At 43.8% G+C, this 15950-nt stretch overlaps 1 protein-coding gene across 3 annotated transcripts in view; it reads right to left on the reverse strand.

The window, feature by feature from the left end:
- cdk13 (cyclin dependent kinase 13) overlaps nt 1-15950 on the reverse strand; it is a 91096-nt gene that overhangs the window by 43974 nt on the left and 31172 nt on the right. For all 3 annotated transcript variants that reach the window (XM_078540136.1, XM_078540135.1, XM_078540134.1), the window contains 2 exons: nt 6851-6990; nt 3774-3944 (listed from right to left, as the gene is read on the reverse strand). In XM_078540136.1, the coding sequence (XP_078396262.1) occupies nt 3774-3944; nt 6851-6990 (311 nt within the window). The remainder of the gene's footprint in view (nt 1-3773; nt 3945-6850; nt 6991-15950) is intronic.

Genomic DNA, 15950 nt, shown 5'->3' on the forward strand with positions numbered 1-15950 from the left:
AGATAAATGTAAGATTCATAACTCAGTATAGAAATCCAAGTTGAAAACAAGTACAGACAACTGAAAAAGGAAATGAGAGAGGCAAAGAATGTGTATGAGAATAGATTAGCATGTAACACAAAAGCGAACACAAAAGTCTCTTATAAACATATAAATAATAAAATAGTTATCTAAAGGAAGAGTGGGGCCAAAAGGAGGTCTTCTTGTGGAGGCAAGAGCATGGTTGAGGTGCAAATGAGTACTCTGCACCGCTCTTCAGTAATGATGCCACCAAGGTCTCAGTAAAAGAGAACATAACAAAGAAATTGAACAGGACAAAAATAGAGGAAGTACTAAAAAGGTCAGCAGCAACTAAAATAGAAAATTCACCCAGTTTGGTGCATCCTAGGTTGTTGAGGTGAGGGTGAAAATTGCAAAGGTTCTGGCCACAATCTTCCAGTCTTTCTCAGATAGGGGAGTGGTGCCAGGGGCCTGGAGGATTGCAAATGTGACACCCATGTGCCTAGAGGGAAGGTGATAAACTTAGAAATTAAAGACTAACGCTGATGGGTGTGAAACATTGAGGCAATAATCCAAGAAAAAATGAGTTGCCACTTTGACAAGTATGGGTTAATAAATTAAAGCCAGCACTTATTTGTTATAGGTAAATAATGTTTGACTAACTTAATTAACAAAGTAACAGACAGGGTTACGATAATATTAAGATGTGGATAATCTTGCATTTATGGACTTTCAAAAGGCTTTGATAAAGTACCACGTAATGGGCTCGTTTGAAAAATTGAAGCCTAAGGGATTGAAGGGGCAGTGACTCCATGGATATGAAAATGTCTAAGGTACAAAAAGTAGAGGAGTGGCAACCAGTATTTTTTAAACAGATGGGAGTGTGCAGCTGTGCCCCACCAGGGGTCAGTACTGGGACCACTGCATTTTTTTGATATATCTCAAAGACCTATGCAGGGCATAATTTCAAAGTTTGCAGATGAGATGAAACTGGAAATATAGTAAGCAGTGAGGAAGATAGAATCAGAGTTCAAGATGACAGAGGCTGGTGAAATATCAGGCACATGGCAGTTGAAATAAATGCAAAGTATGAAGGGATACATTTTGAGGGGAAGAAGTGAAGCAATACAAACTAAATGATACAATTTTAAAAGGGGTTTCCTATACAAATACAAATCTTGAAAGTGACAAGTTGAAAAGGCCTTTAAAAAGGCAAAAGGAGTCCTTTGCTTTATAAATGCGAACATAGTACAAAAGGAAGCAAGTTATTTTAAACCTTGATAAAACAGTACAATATTCTATTCTGGGCACCACACTTTAGGAAGGATGCCTTAATCTCTTAGAGATGGTGTCAGGAAGATTTACTAGAATGTTACCAGGAATGACAGACTTCAATTACATTGAGACACTAGAGAAGCTGGGTTTGTTCGTCTCATAGGAGAGGTGATTAAGGGGAGATTTGAAAGATGTGTTCAAAATCATGAAGGATTTTGATAGAAAAAAGAAAGCTGTCTCTAGTGGCAGAAGAATTGGTAACTAAAGGGTACAGCTTTAAGGTAATTGCAAAAGAACAGAGACGACATGAGAAGGAAAAAAAACTGCACAGCGATCTGGAATGCAATGCCTGAAAGGTTGGTAGAAGCAAATTCAATAGTAACATTCAAAAGGGAAATGGATAAATACTTTAGGAAAATTTGCCAGGCTATAAGGAAATAGGAAACAGTCTGAGGATACAGGGTGGACCATTTAGGGCTGAGATGAGGAGAAATTTCTTCATCCAGACAGTGGTGAGCCCGTGGAATTCACTACCACAGAAAGTAGTTGAGGCCAAAACATTGTATGTTTACAAGAAGGAGTTGGATATAGTTCTTGGGGGCGAAAGGGATCAAAGGATATGGGGAGAAAGCGGGAGCAGGCTATTGAGTTGGATGATCAGCCATGATCGTAATGAATGGCGGAGCAGGCTCGAAGGGCCGAATGGCCTACTCCTGCTCCTATTTTCTATGTTTCTATGTAAGAGCATGGGAGTGGGACTAATTGGGTAGCTCTTTCAAAGAAACATGGGCATGATGGGTTGAATGGCCTCCTTCTGTGCTATGCATGACACAGTAACCCAAAGAACTCCTTGTGCTGTGGCCTTATATTCAAGTAGAGGCGTGCATATTTGATACGTGGCCAGTGTCCTATATAAACTACTTGTGGGGGAATAAGAGGCATTTTTCATTTATAAAGATCAAAAAGACAATTTCCTGATTTCAGAAGATAAACTTTCAAAGTGTACCGCTACAATTTGATTGCATTAATCTATTTTATACCCAACATGAGATTCTTACTGCATTCATTCAGTTCTAATGCAAATGAATGAATGCAGACTTATGGAATAGGAGGGTTAGTGTCCAATTGTATAAAAAAATTGGCTTTAAGGATAGAACGGAAATAGCCATGACAGATGGCTGCTTTTTGGATTGGAGGGTGGTCCCCCAAGGGTCATAGAGCTATACCGCACAGAAACAGGCCCTTCTGCTCATCGTGTCCATGTAGGCCATCAAGCACCTGTCTATTCTGATCCCATTTTCCAGCACTTGGCCCATAGCCTTATATGCTATGGCGTTTCAAGTGCTCATCTAAATACTTCCTGAATGTTGAGGGTCAGCGTTCAGTAAAGTTTCAGCATAACTTCCCTGCTTTTGAAATATGATGTCTCTACTTATGAACCCCCAGTGTTAGAACCACTGCTTTATTGTTATATATTAATGACTTGGACTTTTGCCGATTATACCAAACTTGGAGGAGGGGCAAACAGTAAGGATGATACGAATTGCCTGCAAGATGACTTGGATAGGCCAACAGAATGCGCAGACAAGTGGCATATTGCATTTAATATGAGAAGTATGAGGTGATGTATTTGGGCAGAAGAGATGGGGAGAAGCAATATAGACTTAATGCCACAATTCTAAAGTGTGCAGGGACAGAGGGACCTGGAGGTTCATTGATCTTTGAAGGTGGCAGGACTTATTGAGAGTGTGATTAGCAACGCATATGGGCACTTGGGGTTCAGAAGTCGAGGCATCAGATTTCAAAAGCAGGGAAGTTATGCTGAAACTTTACTGGACAGGCCCAAACTAGAGTATTGTGTCCAGTTCTGGTCATCACACTTTAGGAAAGATATAAAGGCCCTTGAGAGGGTGCAGAGGAGCTTTACCAAAATGATTCCAAGGATTGGAGGGGGGGGGGCTTGTTGGTGGTGGTTTTAGTTACAAGGTTAGGGTGGAAAGGCTGGGGCTGTTCTCTTTGGAGCAAAAGAGGTTGAGGGGAGCTTTGATAGAGGTGTATAATGACAGGCTTAGATAAAGCAGACAAGGGAAAACTCTTCCCATTAGCCGATGGTACAAGGACTAGGTGACATAGATTTTGTGCAAGAGATACCGGGATAATGTGAGGAAGAACATGTTTACACAGTGAGTGGTAATGACCTGGAAAACGCTGGCCACCAGGGTGGTGGAAGTGGAAACAATCAATGAATTCAAAAGGAAATTGGATGGACACGAAGGAAATAAACTTGCAGGGCTAAGTGGATCGAGTGAGGGAGTGGGACTGACTGGGATGCTCTGCAGGGAGCTGGCATGGATTCGATGGGCCAAATAGCCTCCTTCTGTGCTGTAAAAGGCTATGAATGATAGAGTTGGATTCAGTTTTAAGACAGTGTTCCGACATGACATACCAACCAGTCCCCCAAATATTTCCAAATCCTAAACATTGATGGCACCAGATACCTTTATCTTTTTTAAAATCTAATGCGTCTTCCTTGTCCGTTACAATTTCCTTCATGTTTATGATGCTTGAGTGGTGCAACTGCCTTAGTATCTTAATCTCTCTGATAGCAGTTATAGGGAAGCCCTCCTTTTCATTATCCAAGCGGACTTTTTTTAAAGCAACCATGTCACCTGAAAACAAACAAAGAGCAATTAGAAATATAATCTATAAACTTTCAGCATGTCTGCTTCAAAGGGCCAAGCTATTTTCTGATAAATTGAGAACTGGTGAATAAATAAGCAACATGTGCAAAGATTCCGCTCTTAATGCAATACTGCCCCATTAAGCAAAAATTGCTATTTTGCAAAATTGATTTTATTTTCTTTTTCTCAAGTTAATTCTTTCCCTCCTATTTTTACCCCATTAGTTTACTAACATACTTTGGCGCATCTAGAGTAACGAGTGGTTTTGGTCCCAGATTAACATCCCAGAACTTGTAAATTCTAATTCCACGATGGCACGTTGTGAGGTCAAATCCACTATATCTGTTCATTTATGGGCTGGAACCAGATCAAATGACAATAAAAGTCCGACTTTTGTAAAAATCCAACTGGTCCACCAAAATGCTTCAGGGAAGGGAATCTGCTTCGATTACCAAAGCCTCTTTGTGACTCCAGTACCACGATGCATGATTGACGTTCAATTACATCTAGGGGTGAACACTAAATGCTGCCATGCTAGCAACGCCCATATTCTAAAATCAAAATCTACCAACTAGCAGGCATCATGATTTGGCATATCTACATGTAAAGATGGCAAAGTGTAAAGTTGCATTCTTATAATTGCGTTATCTTACCAAGAAAGCAGGAGTAAGTCTTTAGCTTAGCAGTAATATTCACACTGGAGCCAGGTGAAGGAACCGAGCCCCACTCCAGACAGCCCCAGCAGGTAGAAACTATAATATATCTAAATACTGGGTTGTAAACATCTGCATGGAGTGACCAAAGGCTTTATGGCAGAATTCCCACCTATGAGTCAGAGGAGTTGGGTTTGGGCCCAATTCCAGAAAGCTCTGGCAAGCAAAGGCTGCATCACTGGCTCTGAATGCTGGGTTGACATCCATCAGGGGCACTTGCATCTAACGCATGGGGTTATTTAACCTTGGTGGCAGCCCACCTAGCGGAGGTTATTACAAAGATAAAAACTACTGAGAGAAGAAAACAGAAAACCACCACAGCTACTCTTCAATTTAGTGAGTGGTTCAAGTGTTTTACATTTGAAACTTGAATTAGGACCTGCTCCAAGGCAAAGCACAACAGGCAGATGGGCCAAGGTTGACAGTTTCTTGAGATGGTTTACATTTTATTTGCAAGAAATGACCAGATCAACCAGCAAATCTTTTTTGTTCTAGTTACATAAAGCAGAACAATAAACTTGCAATTATATTACCTCAAGGTAAATCAGACTAATTCCTTTCAACAAAAATTGGCTTACTAAAGTCTGTATTTGGTCATAGATCTTAAAGTCAAGACCAAAACAATTGTGGCAGATAACTGGGTGACACCAAGACATTCATTATTTCTTGCAAATTAAATATAAATCATTATTTTTGTCAGTCTTGATCCATCTGTCCATTGCCTCAAAGCAAGTAAAGAACGATAAAGATATAACATTGCCAAGTTAAATAAAAGCTTAGCAACATGAAGTTAATTCACACATTTACATTATAGGGCTATGAAGGTTGTAGTATTGAACACAATCAATGGATAAAGAATAAATGTTTATATGGAGCAGAGTTAAACTGATAATAGGTGAAAATGACTAAAAGCATGATTTGTGGGCTGAATAATGTTATATACAACATCCTACAAAGAGAAGAAAGAAATCATTTGATTAAGGTGGCTATGCACAACGCAAAGCACTTAAAGTACCCTACAATTACTTCTTTCTACACCCCCTCAGCTGTCAGCTGCTATATGTTACTATTTGTACTGAGCAGATACAGAGTCAGAAAAAAGACTGAATTACTTTTTAAGTAACAAAATAAAATCAAAATCTGAAATTGGAGAAAAAGTGAAATTGAAGGGCTCTTGTTTGCCTCTCACTGGGATATACATATAAAATCAGCACATACAAGTCTGAACAAAAACACAAAACATCGCTCATTGATACACTGAAAACACAACTAATGCAATAAAAGCATTCTTCAAGTCTATTGGACTCTTGCTTTTAAATCCTCTAAATATAGATGGACTTGTAAAACAGTTTAACTTAACACCAGTGTCATTTATGCAACATGTACAAACATGGGGCAATATAGGCAATCCCAAAGCTAAGCTGTATAATTGTAAGGCATAGATTTGCATCTTCAAACTCTAACATAGCAAGTTTCAGGTCTTGTTCATCAATGAGATAAGGAAATACAGATGAAAACAGAACCTGTCTTTCAATCTGTGCCACTTTTACACAATTTTCCTGCTGCAGAATAGAATGGGCAGAGGCCTCAGGACAATTTTGCACGTTGCCCTCTCGACTATGTGTGAGAAGGTTCAAGTAGAAGAATGACCATAGGAAGACAGAGCTGTATTTGCTGGCAAAGAGGACAATGAAATGTTCAAGCTTGTGACATTCAAGGCCAAAATATGCTCATGAATGACTGGTCATCTTAGATAATACTATGTAACAAGAGGGCCCCTAAAGTAGATGGGGTGGAAGGGAATATTACTTTTACAACCAGAAAAATCAAACAAAAAAGTGTTAACTGATCTTTACACGTACAGAATAAAACCAAGATGCTGCAGATGCTGTAAATTTCAAATAAAAACAGAAATGCTGGGAACCATCAGCAGTTCAGGAACCATTTGTGGAGAGGGGAAGGTATGGATTAACGTTCTAGGTTGATGACAAACGGTCAGTGACTTGAAATATTAACCCTACTTCCTTCATATGAACACACTCATTTTTAAAACTCAATTTAAAATTTCACTGAATGAACCACTTCTGAGGCATGATAGGAAGGGATGCAAACAAGAATATCCTGGGGCTGGGTCCAAGAGTTTCTTTGGCTGGGGTGCAAAAACAGAAGTCCTCATTTTACCTGCATCTTTATCCTTAGCTTTGTAGACTTGTCCATATGTTCCTTCCCCGATTATTCCAATGATGTCAAATTTGTCGACACAACGTTTACCCCAGTCAATTTCTGTTACAACTGTCTCACCATGTCGTGGACCACAGATTCTGAAAATAGAACATCTCAGTTACAACCTTCAATGTAATCATAAATTAACGAGCAGGCGATCAGGGTAACACTGTTCAAGTGGAAGTAATGCTGCAAGTCAGAATAGTTAAAAACGATTAGCTGATTGATATAAAACAATAGAGTAAATAACTCAACTGATCACTTGACACACACAGCACCTCCCCCAGCCATACACTAACCCCTGTGGGTCACCACTAAGCACCTTTCCCAATGTATTTCTTTCTCTCTCATTCTTTCAGTTCTACCTCTTTCCAATTCATTTTTCTTTCCATTCACTCAAACTTCACTATTTTTCTATTTCCCTTTCTCCTGTCTTCTCCGCAACTGTTGAGAGCGAGAGGCAGCAGTATCAGGTGGAGACTCACGCGGTAGGTGGAAGAAACAAGATGCATCAGCATGCAGATGTGTGGACAGGCAAACTGGAGGTGACTGCCATTTCTGAGGATGATGGGAAAGGGTGTAAACAAGAATATCCTGGGGTCAGGTCCAAGAGTTTCTTTGGCTGGGGACAAAAATGGAAGTCCTCAAGCTCAGTGAACCTGGGTTCATCCAAGGTAGTTACATTCTCACACCCAATGCACAGCCAAAAAGCATTTGCTTGTTTAAAAATGAAATCAGTAGAAATAGATGATCTTCTGGTCAGTTAGTGGAAATTTAGGAGAAAAATATCCATGGATAGTGGTATACCAGCTTTGTCAAGAGGAGTGTACAGGAATGGCTTGCAGCTTCAGCTTCCAGCAGCACTGCTCTCCTCCTTCAGTATTGTGGATTCCTAACATAACTCTCGACTGAAAGAGGCAGCACCTCAATCCAGTACACCCCTGTGAGCACAACGTTAGATGTCCATTTTCTTTCTAATTGCTAGAAACCTATCAGTAGATCAGCTGTTCCAATCAGTAGCAGTAATCAAAAGGCAGAGTTCCACAGGTCAGATAAGGTCAGGAAATGGGTCACATTTAGGCCAGCAGGTGGATGCTAAGAAATATGCGATCTGCCAAGGGGGTCTGTTAAGCCTTCAGTCCTTTGAATGTCAAGTACCTATCCCTTACTGAATTTCAGAATGCTATGTGATATCCACCAAGATATCTCTCATACCTTATTTAACCTGGTTTAATATCTGCTTATACTCATAGTCTGCTACATCAGATGCATAATTGCTAATGTATTGGACTCATCATTTCCTGAGCACACATGGTTCCCAAACTAAAATTAGTTATTATTGCCTCAACAATGTTTATTCTATTTACATTATTTAGAAGATAAGGTTCTAGTTTTAAAAATATTTCGTAATTTCAAAGAATCCTGACCATCTTTCACCCAACTCCAAACAGCAAGGAAGTTAACTTAAAAGTGGAGATACAGCTATGCAACAGGACATGAATATGCTCATCAAGTATTCACATTGAGGCAGAGGATTGAAATTTACTGGAAATGCGTAAATGATTTGTGGATATGTTTCACAATAAGTGTGGAAAGATGTTGTTTTGAGTTAATGGAACTCTGGAGTAGTTTTTTTAAAAATCCCATGTTATAAAACCAGATATATGAGGAAGTAGACATGGGTGCTGACTTACAGTAAAATGCCAAAATGATTTGAAAAGTGAGGAGAGTAATCCCAGTACCATAGCTATTCACTGAATTTGTTTGGTAAAAATCATTGGCTATAAATGTGACAGGGAATCAACAAGGGTTAGCACTGGCCAGACCAACTGCACCAGCCATATAAATACTGTGGCTACAAGGTCAGGTCAGAGGCTGCAAATTCTGCAGTAACTCACCTCCTGACTCCCCAAAGCCTGTCCACCATCTACAAGGCATAAGTCAGGAATGTGATGGAATACTCTCCACTTGCCTGGGTGTGTGCAGCTGCAACAACACTCAAGAAGCTCAACACCATCCAGGGTACGGCAGCCCGCTTGATCGGTACCCCATTCTCCACCTTCAACATCCACTCCCTCCACCACCGATGCACAGCGGCAGCAGTGTGCATCATCTACACTGCAGCAACTCACCAAGGTTCCCTCAACAGCAGCTTGCAAACCCGCAAACTCTACCATCATAGAAGGGCAAGGGCAGCACATGCATGGAACACTGCCACCTGCAAGTTCCCCTCCAAATCACACGCCATCTTGACTTGGAACTATAATGGTGTCCCTTCACTGTCACCGGGTCAAAATCCTGGAAATTCCTTCCTAACAGCACTGTGGTGTGCCTACACCACATGGATTGCAGCGGATTAAGGCGGCGGCTCACCAGCACCTTATCAAGGGCAATTAGGGATGGGCAATAAACGCCCACATCCCATGAAAGAACATAAAAAAAATTGCAAGGAACCAATGGGGTCATCATAAGCTTCCTAAAAATAAAACTTTACTCACTATTCAAAGGACGAGAAGTTGAAGAAAGACTAAGGAATGTAGACACCAAAGCGGAGTACAGAACAATAAATGCTGGCCTTGCAGTGATGCCCATCTTCCAGGAAATAACAAAAAAAAAGCTTGTGCACATGCACAGAAACATGCTGAACAATGGGGGATGCAAGTTAAGTAAAGAGATTGGTTACTCCAGCTGGAAATGCTTCTGACAAACACAAACCACTCTGGAAGACCAATGGTGAAGTTAGGGATAGGAGCATGTCCTATATATCCGCACAAACATTTTAATCAACTGATAGGTACTATACTTGCACTTTCTATGTGACCATTTGGCCAAGGTATCTGTTCAGAGGTTCCACAAATACATCTTGTGAGACCTGAACTCATTTATAAAGGGTACATTTAGCCGATCTTTGAAGTGAATGCTGGAGATGTGCCATCTAGAGAATGATAAAATTCTTGTAATTTGTTGGGGGGCAAACTTCACCCTTGTACTCCACTTCAATGGTAACTTAATTGTCAATTTATATCAACGTGGTCATATCACAAGGCAAACATATGCCAGCAGCAAGGTCATAGGCAACTTGTGGAAAAGATTGATTGGATTTTGGTCCTTATAAAGCTGTTCTGTTTATAGGTGAAAGTGCATTAAATTGCACCATTCAAAACTCCAGTGTGTCATGTTGTCCATCTTCAATGAGGATTTCGAGGTGTCAGCTGTGGCTCAGTTCATAGCACCCTCGCCTTTGAATCAGAGGGTTGTGGGTTCATGTCCCACTCCCGGAAACCAAGAACTGTGATTGTACTCGAAAGAGTTGCAATCTGTGACTGTTGATAACTCGAAAGAGTTTCAATGAGGATTTCACTGTTGTAGAAAGGATGGCAAAGGGCATGAGGTATGTGACAAAATGGCACAAGTGGTTCTTGAATGATGACTTACGCTTCAAGGTACAGCAGTATTCTGCACTTACTGTACAATGCTGAGAGTTGGACGCAAAAGAGTGCAGCAATGGTTGAATGTCTTTAGAATGAGACCACAAGCTAGGCCTTCTATAGAAAAAAAAACTTACACATTTGTTTCACCTTTCTCCTTCTTCCCTTCTGTCATGGGATGTGTCATTGGCAAAGCCAGAATTTGTTGCTCATCTCTAATGGCCTTTGAGAAGGTAGTGGTGAGCCGCTGCTTTGAACTGCTGTACTCCAGCTGGTGTAGGTACGCCCACAGTGCTATCAGAAGGGAGTTCCAGGATTTTGACCCTGTGACAGTGAAGGAACGGCGATATAGTTCCAAGTCAGGATAAAGCAGCAGAAGTTTGGAGGGGAAGAGAGCAAGCCCCCAAAGCAGCGGAGAGAGAGAGTGAGAGAGCGCGAGCCCCCAAAGCAGTGGACAGAGAGCGCGAGCCCCCAATGGAGCGGAGAGAGAGAGAGCAAGTTCCCAATGGAGCGGAGAGAGAGAGAGCGAGCCCCCAATGGAGCGGAGAGAGAGAGAGCGAGCCCCCAAAACAGCGGTGAGAGAGAGAGAGAGAGAGCGAGCCCCCAATGGAGCGGAGAGAGAGAGAGCGAGCCCCCAAAGCAGCGGGGAGAGAGAGAGCGAGCCCCCAAAACAGCGGTGAGAGAGAGAGAGAGAGAGCGAGCCCCCAATGGAGCGGAGAGAGAGAGAGCGAGCCCCCAAAGCAGCGGGGAGAGAGAGAGCGAGCCCCCAAAGCAGCGGAGAGAGAGAGAGAGCGAGTTCCCAATGGAGCGGAGAGAGAGAGAGAGCGAGCCCCCAAATCAGCGGAGAGAGAGAGAGAGCGAGCCCCCAAAGCAGCGGAGAGAGAGAGAGCGAGCCCCCAAAGCAGCGGAGAGAGAGAGCGAGCCCCCAAAGCAGTGGAGAGAGTGAGAGCGAGCCCCCAAAGCAGCGGAGAGAGAGAGAGCGAGCCCCCAAAGCAGCGGAGAGAGAGAGAGCGAGCCCCCAAAGCAGCCGTGAAAGAGAGCGAGCCCCCAAAAGCAGCAGAGAGAGAGAGCAAGCCCTCAAAGCAGCGGAGAGAGAGCGAGCCCCCAAAGCAGCGGAGAGAGAGAGAGCAAGCCCCCAAAGCAGCGGAGAGAGAGAGCGAGCCCCCAAAGCAGCGGAGAGAGAGAGCGAGCCCCCGAAGCAGCGGAGAGAGAGAGCGAGCCCCCGAAGCAGTGGAGGGAGAGAGCGAGTCCCCAAAGCAGCGGAGAGAGAGAGCGAGCCCCCAAAGCAGTGGAGAGAGAGAGAGCGAGCCCCCAAAGCAGCGGAGAGAAAGAGCGAGCCCCCAAAGCAGCGGAGAGAAAGAGCTCAAGTATGTGTAATATGCATAGTACGGGATGTGAGAAGTCACGCAGGCACAAAGTGCCCTCGATGACTATATTTGCAGAAACTTGAGCTCCAGGTTGCGGAACTTGAGCAGCAACTGGAGTCACTGCGATGCATCTGCAAGGCTGAGAATTACGTGGATAGCAAGTTAAGAGAGATGGTCACACCGCAGCTAAGAGGTACACAGCCAGAGTATCGAAAGGAAACAGGCAGGGAGTGCAGGAATCCCCTAAGGTTATCTCACTCTCTAACCACTTTTCCTTTTTGGATCGTGGTGAGTGAGATGGTTCCTCAGAGGGCTGTCGCAAGAGCCAAGTTTGTGGCGCCATGGGTGGCGTAGCTGCAGAGGAGGGGAGGAGGAAGAATGGAAGTGCTTTAGTGGTAGGGGGCTACATAGTTCAGGGAGCAGACAGGCATTTCTGCGGCTGTAGATGTGACTCCACAATGGTATGTTGCCTTCCTGATGCCAGGGTCAAGGATGACACAGAACGGCTTCAGGACATTCTTTTGGGGGGGACAGAATGAACAGCCCAAAGTCTTGGTCCACAATGGGACCAATGACAAAATAGGAAAAGGGATATGGTCCTGAAAGCAGATTTTAGGGAGGTAGGAAGGGAATTAAAAAGCAGGACCTCAAGAGCAGTAATCTCAGGATTACTCCCAGTGCCATGTGCTAGTGAGCATAAGAATATGAAGACAGAGCAGTTCAACATGTGGCTGGAGAAATAGAGTAGGAGGGAAGGCTTTAGATCTCTGGGGCATTGGGATCACTTCTGCGGCAGGTGGGACCTGTACAAGAAAGACGGGTTACAACCTTAACAGGACTAGGACTAATGTCCTCGCGGGGAGGTTTGTTCGTGCTGTTGGGGAGGGTTTAAACTAGATTCGCAGGGGGATGGGAACTTGAGGGGAAATTCAGAGTGGAGAGGAGGGAAACTAGCAGCAGGAAGTAGAGAAGTATTAACTGATAAGGGGGATAGATCAGAAAGTAGCATCAAAATAGAATTACAGTAGGCAATACTATGTCATTAGATGGGGTCAGAGTAAGGGGGAAAGTATAAAGGCCTAAAATCAGGATTAATGTGCATGTATGTGAATGCACGAAGTCATGAACTACAGGCACAGGTTGACAAATGGAACTATGATATTATTGCTATAACAGAAACCTGGCTAAAAGGGCAGGACTGGGTGTTAAATATTCCTGGGTACAAGGTGTTTAGGAGAGACAGGAAAGAAAGAAAAGGTGGCAGGGATAGGGACAGAGTGGCAGTATTGATGAAACATGGTATTACAGTACTAGAGAGAGAGGATGTTCCAGAGGGGTCAAGGACAGAATCTCTGGCTGCAGGTAGGGAATGAGAAAGGAATAACACCATTGATTGGTGTAGTATATAGTCCATCAACTAGTGGAAGGAATGTAGAGAAACAAATTTGCAAAAGAAATTACAGAGAGGCGCAAGAATCATACAGTCATTCCATTGGGGGACTTCAATTATCCAAATATAGGCTGCGATAAAAATGGTGCAAAGGGACACGAGGAACAAGAGTTCCTGAAGTCTCATAGCATCAGGTCAAACATGGGCAAGGAAACCTCCTGTTGATTAACAAGTTCTGCACCCCACCACCACCACCATCATCCCCCCTCAGCTGACAAATCAGTACTTCTCCATGTTCAACAACACTTGGAAGAGGCACTGAAGGTGGCAAGGGCACAGAATGTACTCTAGGGGACTTCAATGTCCATCACCAAGAGCAGCTTGGTAGCACCAGTCTAGAACAAGCTGGCCAAATCCTAAAGGACAAAGCTGCTAGACTGGGTCTGCGGCAGGTGGTGAAGGAACCAAGAAGAGGGAAAAACATATTTGGCCTCATCCTCACCGACCTACCTGCCACTGATGCATCTGTCCATGATAGTATCGGTAGGAGTAACCATCGCACAGTCCTTGTGGTGACGAAGTCCCATCTTCACATTGAGGATACCCTCCATCATGTTGTGTGGCACCATGCTAAATGGGATAGACTTCGAACAGATCTAGCAACTCAAGATTGGGCATCCATGCAGTGGACCATCACCAGCAGCAGAATTGTACACAACCACAATTTGTAACCTCATGGCCCGGCATATCCCCCACTCTGCCATCACCATCAAGCCAGGGGATCAGCCCCGCTTCAATGAAGAGTGTAGGAAGGCATGCCAGGAGCAGCACCAGGCATACCTAAAAATATGAGGTGTCAACCTGGTGAAGCTACAACACAGGAGTATTCATGCGCCAAACAGCACAAGCAGCAAGTGATAGGCAGAGCTAAGCAATTCCACAATCAACAGATCAGATCTTAGCTCTGCAGTCCTGCCACATCCTGTCATGAATGGTGGTGGACAATTAAACAACTCACTGGAGGAGGAGACTCGACAAATATCCCCATCCTCGATGATGGGGGAGCCCAGCACATCAGTGTAAAAGATGAGGCTGAAGCATTCGCAACAATCTTCAGCCAGAAGTGCTAAGTGAATGATTCGTCTCAGTCTCCTCCGGAGGTCCCCAGCATCACAGGTGCCAGTCTTCAGCCAACTCCACATGATCTCAAGAAATGGCTGAAGGCACAGGATACTGCAAAGGCTATAGGCCCTGACAACATTCTGGCACTAGTACTGAAGGCTTGTGCTCCAAAGCTTGCCGCACTCCCAGCCATGCTGTTCCAGTACAGCTACAACACTGGTATCTACCCGGCAATGAGGAAAACTGTCCAGGTATGTCGTATACACAAAGAGCAGGACAAATCCAAACTGGCCAATTACTGCCCCATCAGGCTACCCTCGATCAAGAGTAAAGTGATCATCAACAGTGATATCAAGCGGCACTTACTTAGCAATAACCTGCTCACTGACACTCAGCTTGAGTTCCACCAGGGTCATTCAGCTTCTGATCTCATTACAGCCTTGGTTCAAGCAGGGACAAAAGGGCTGAACTCCAGAGGTGAGGTGAGAGTGACTGCCCTTCTTATCAAGGCAGCATTTGGCCGAGTGTGGCATCAAGGAACCCTAGCAAAACTCGAGTCAATAGGAATCAGGGGAAACTCTCCGCTGGTTGGCCTCATACCTGGCACAAAGGAAGATGATTATGGTTGTTGGAGTACAATCATCTCAGTTCCAGGGTATCACTGCAGGAGTTCCTCAGGATAGTGTCCTAGGCCCAAATATCTTCAGCTGCTTCATTAATGACCTTCCTTCAATCATAAGGTCAGTGGGGATGTTCGCTGATGATTGCACAATGTTCAGCATCATTCATGACTCCCCCGATACTGAAGCAGTCCATGTCCAAATTCGGCAAAACCTGGACAACATCCAGGCTTGGGATGACAAGCGGCAAGTAACATTCGTGCCACACAAGTGCCAGGCAGTGACTATCTTCAACAAGAGAGATTTTAACCATCCTCCCTTAACATTCTACGGCATTATCATTGCTAAATCCCCCACTATCAACATCTTGGGGATTACCATTGACCAGAAACTGAACTGGACTAGCCACATAAATACTGTGGCTACAAGAGCTGGTCAGAGGCTGAAAATCCTGTGGCAAGTAACTCACCTCCTGACTCTCCAATGCCTCGCCACCATTTACAAGGCACAAGTCAGGAGTGTAATGGAATACTCTCCACTTGCCTGGATGAGTGTAGCTCCAACAACACTCAAGAAGCTTGACATCATCCAGGGCAAAGCAGCCCACTTGATTGGCATTGCTTCCACAAATATTTCCTCCCTCCACCACCGGCGAACAGTGGCAGCAGTGTGCACCATCTACAAGATGCACTGCAGAAATTCACCAAGGGTCCTTAGGCAGCACCTTCCAAACGCGTGACTGCTACCATCTAGAAGATACATAGAAACACCACCACCTGGAAGTACCTCTCCAAGCCACTCACCATCCTGACTTAGAAATATATCGCTGTTCCTTCACTGTCACTGGGTCAAAATTCTGTAACTCCCTCTCGAACAGAAGGCAGCTCACCACCACCTTCTCAAGGGCACTTAGGGATGGGCAATAAATGTTGGCCTAGCCAACGATGCCCATATCCCCTAAATGAATAATAAATGATAAATTTTCTGCAGCAGTATGCTTCCAGTCCAATGAGAAGGCAGGCACTTTTGGACCGTGTTCTGGGCAATGAGTTGGCCCAGGTGAATCAAATATCAGTGGGAGATCATTTAGAGGGCAGTGATCATTGTATCATAAGGTTTAGGTTGGCCATG

Source organism: Cetorhinus maximus, chromosome 4 (assembly GCF_964194155.1).
Source record: "Cetorhinus maximus chromosome 4, sCetMax3.hap1.1, whole genome shotgun sequence".
Taxonomy (NCBI): Eukaryota; Metazoa; Chordata; class Chondrichthyes; order Lamniformes; family Cetorhinidae; genus Cetorhinus; species Cetorhinus maximus.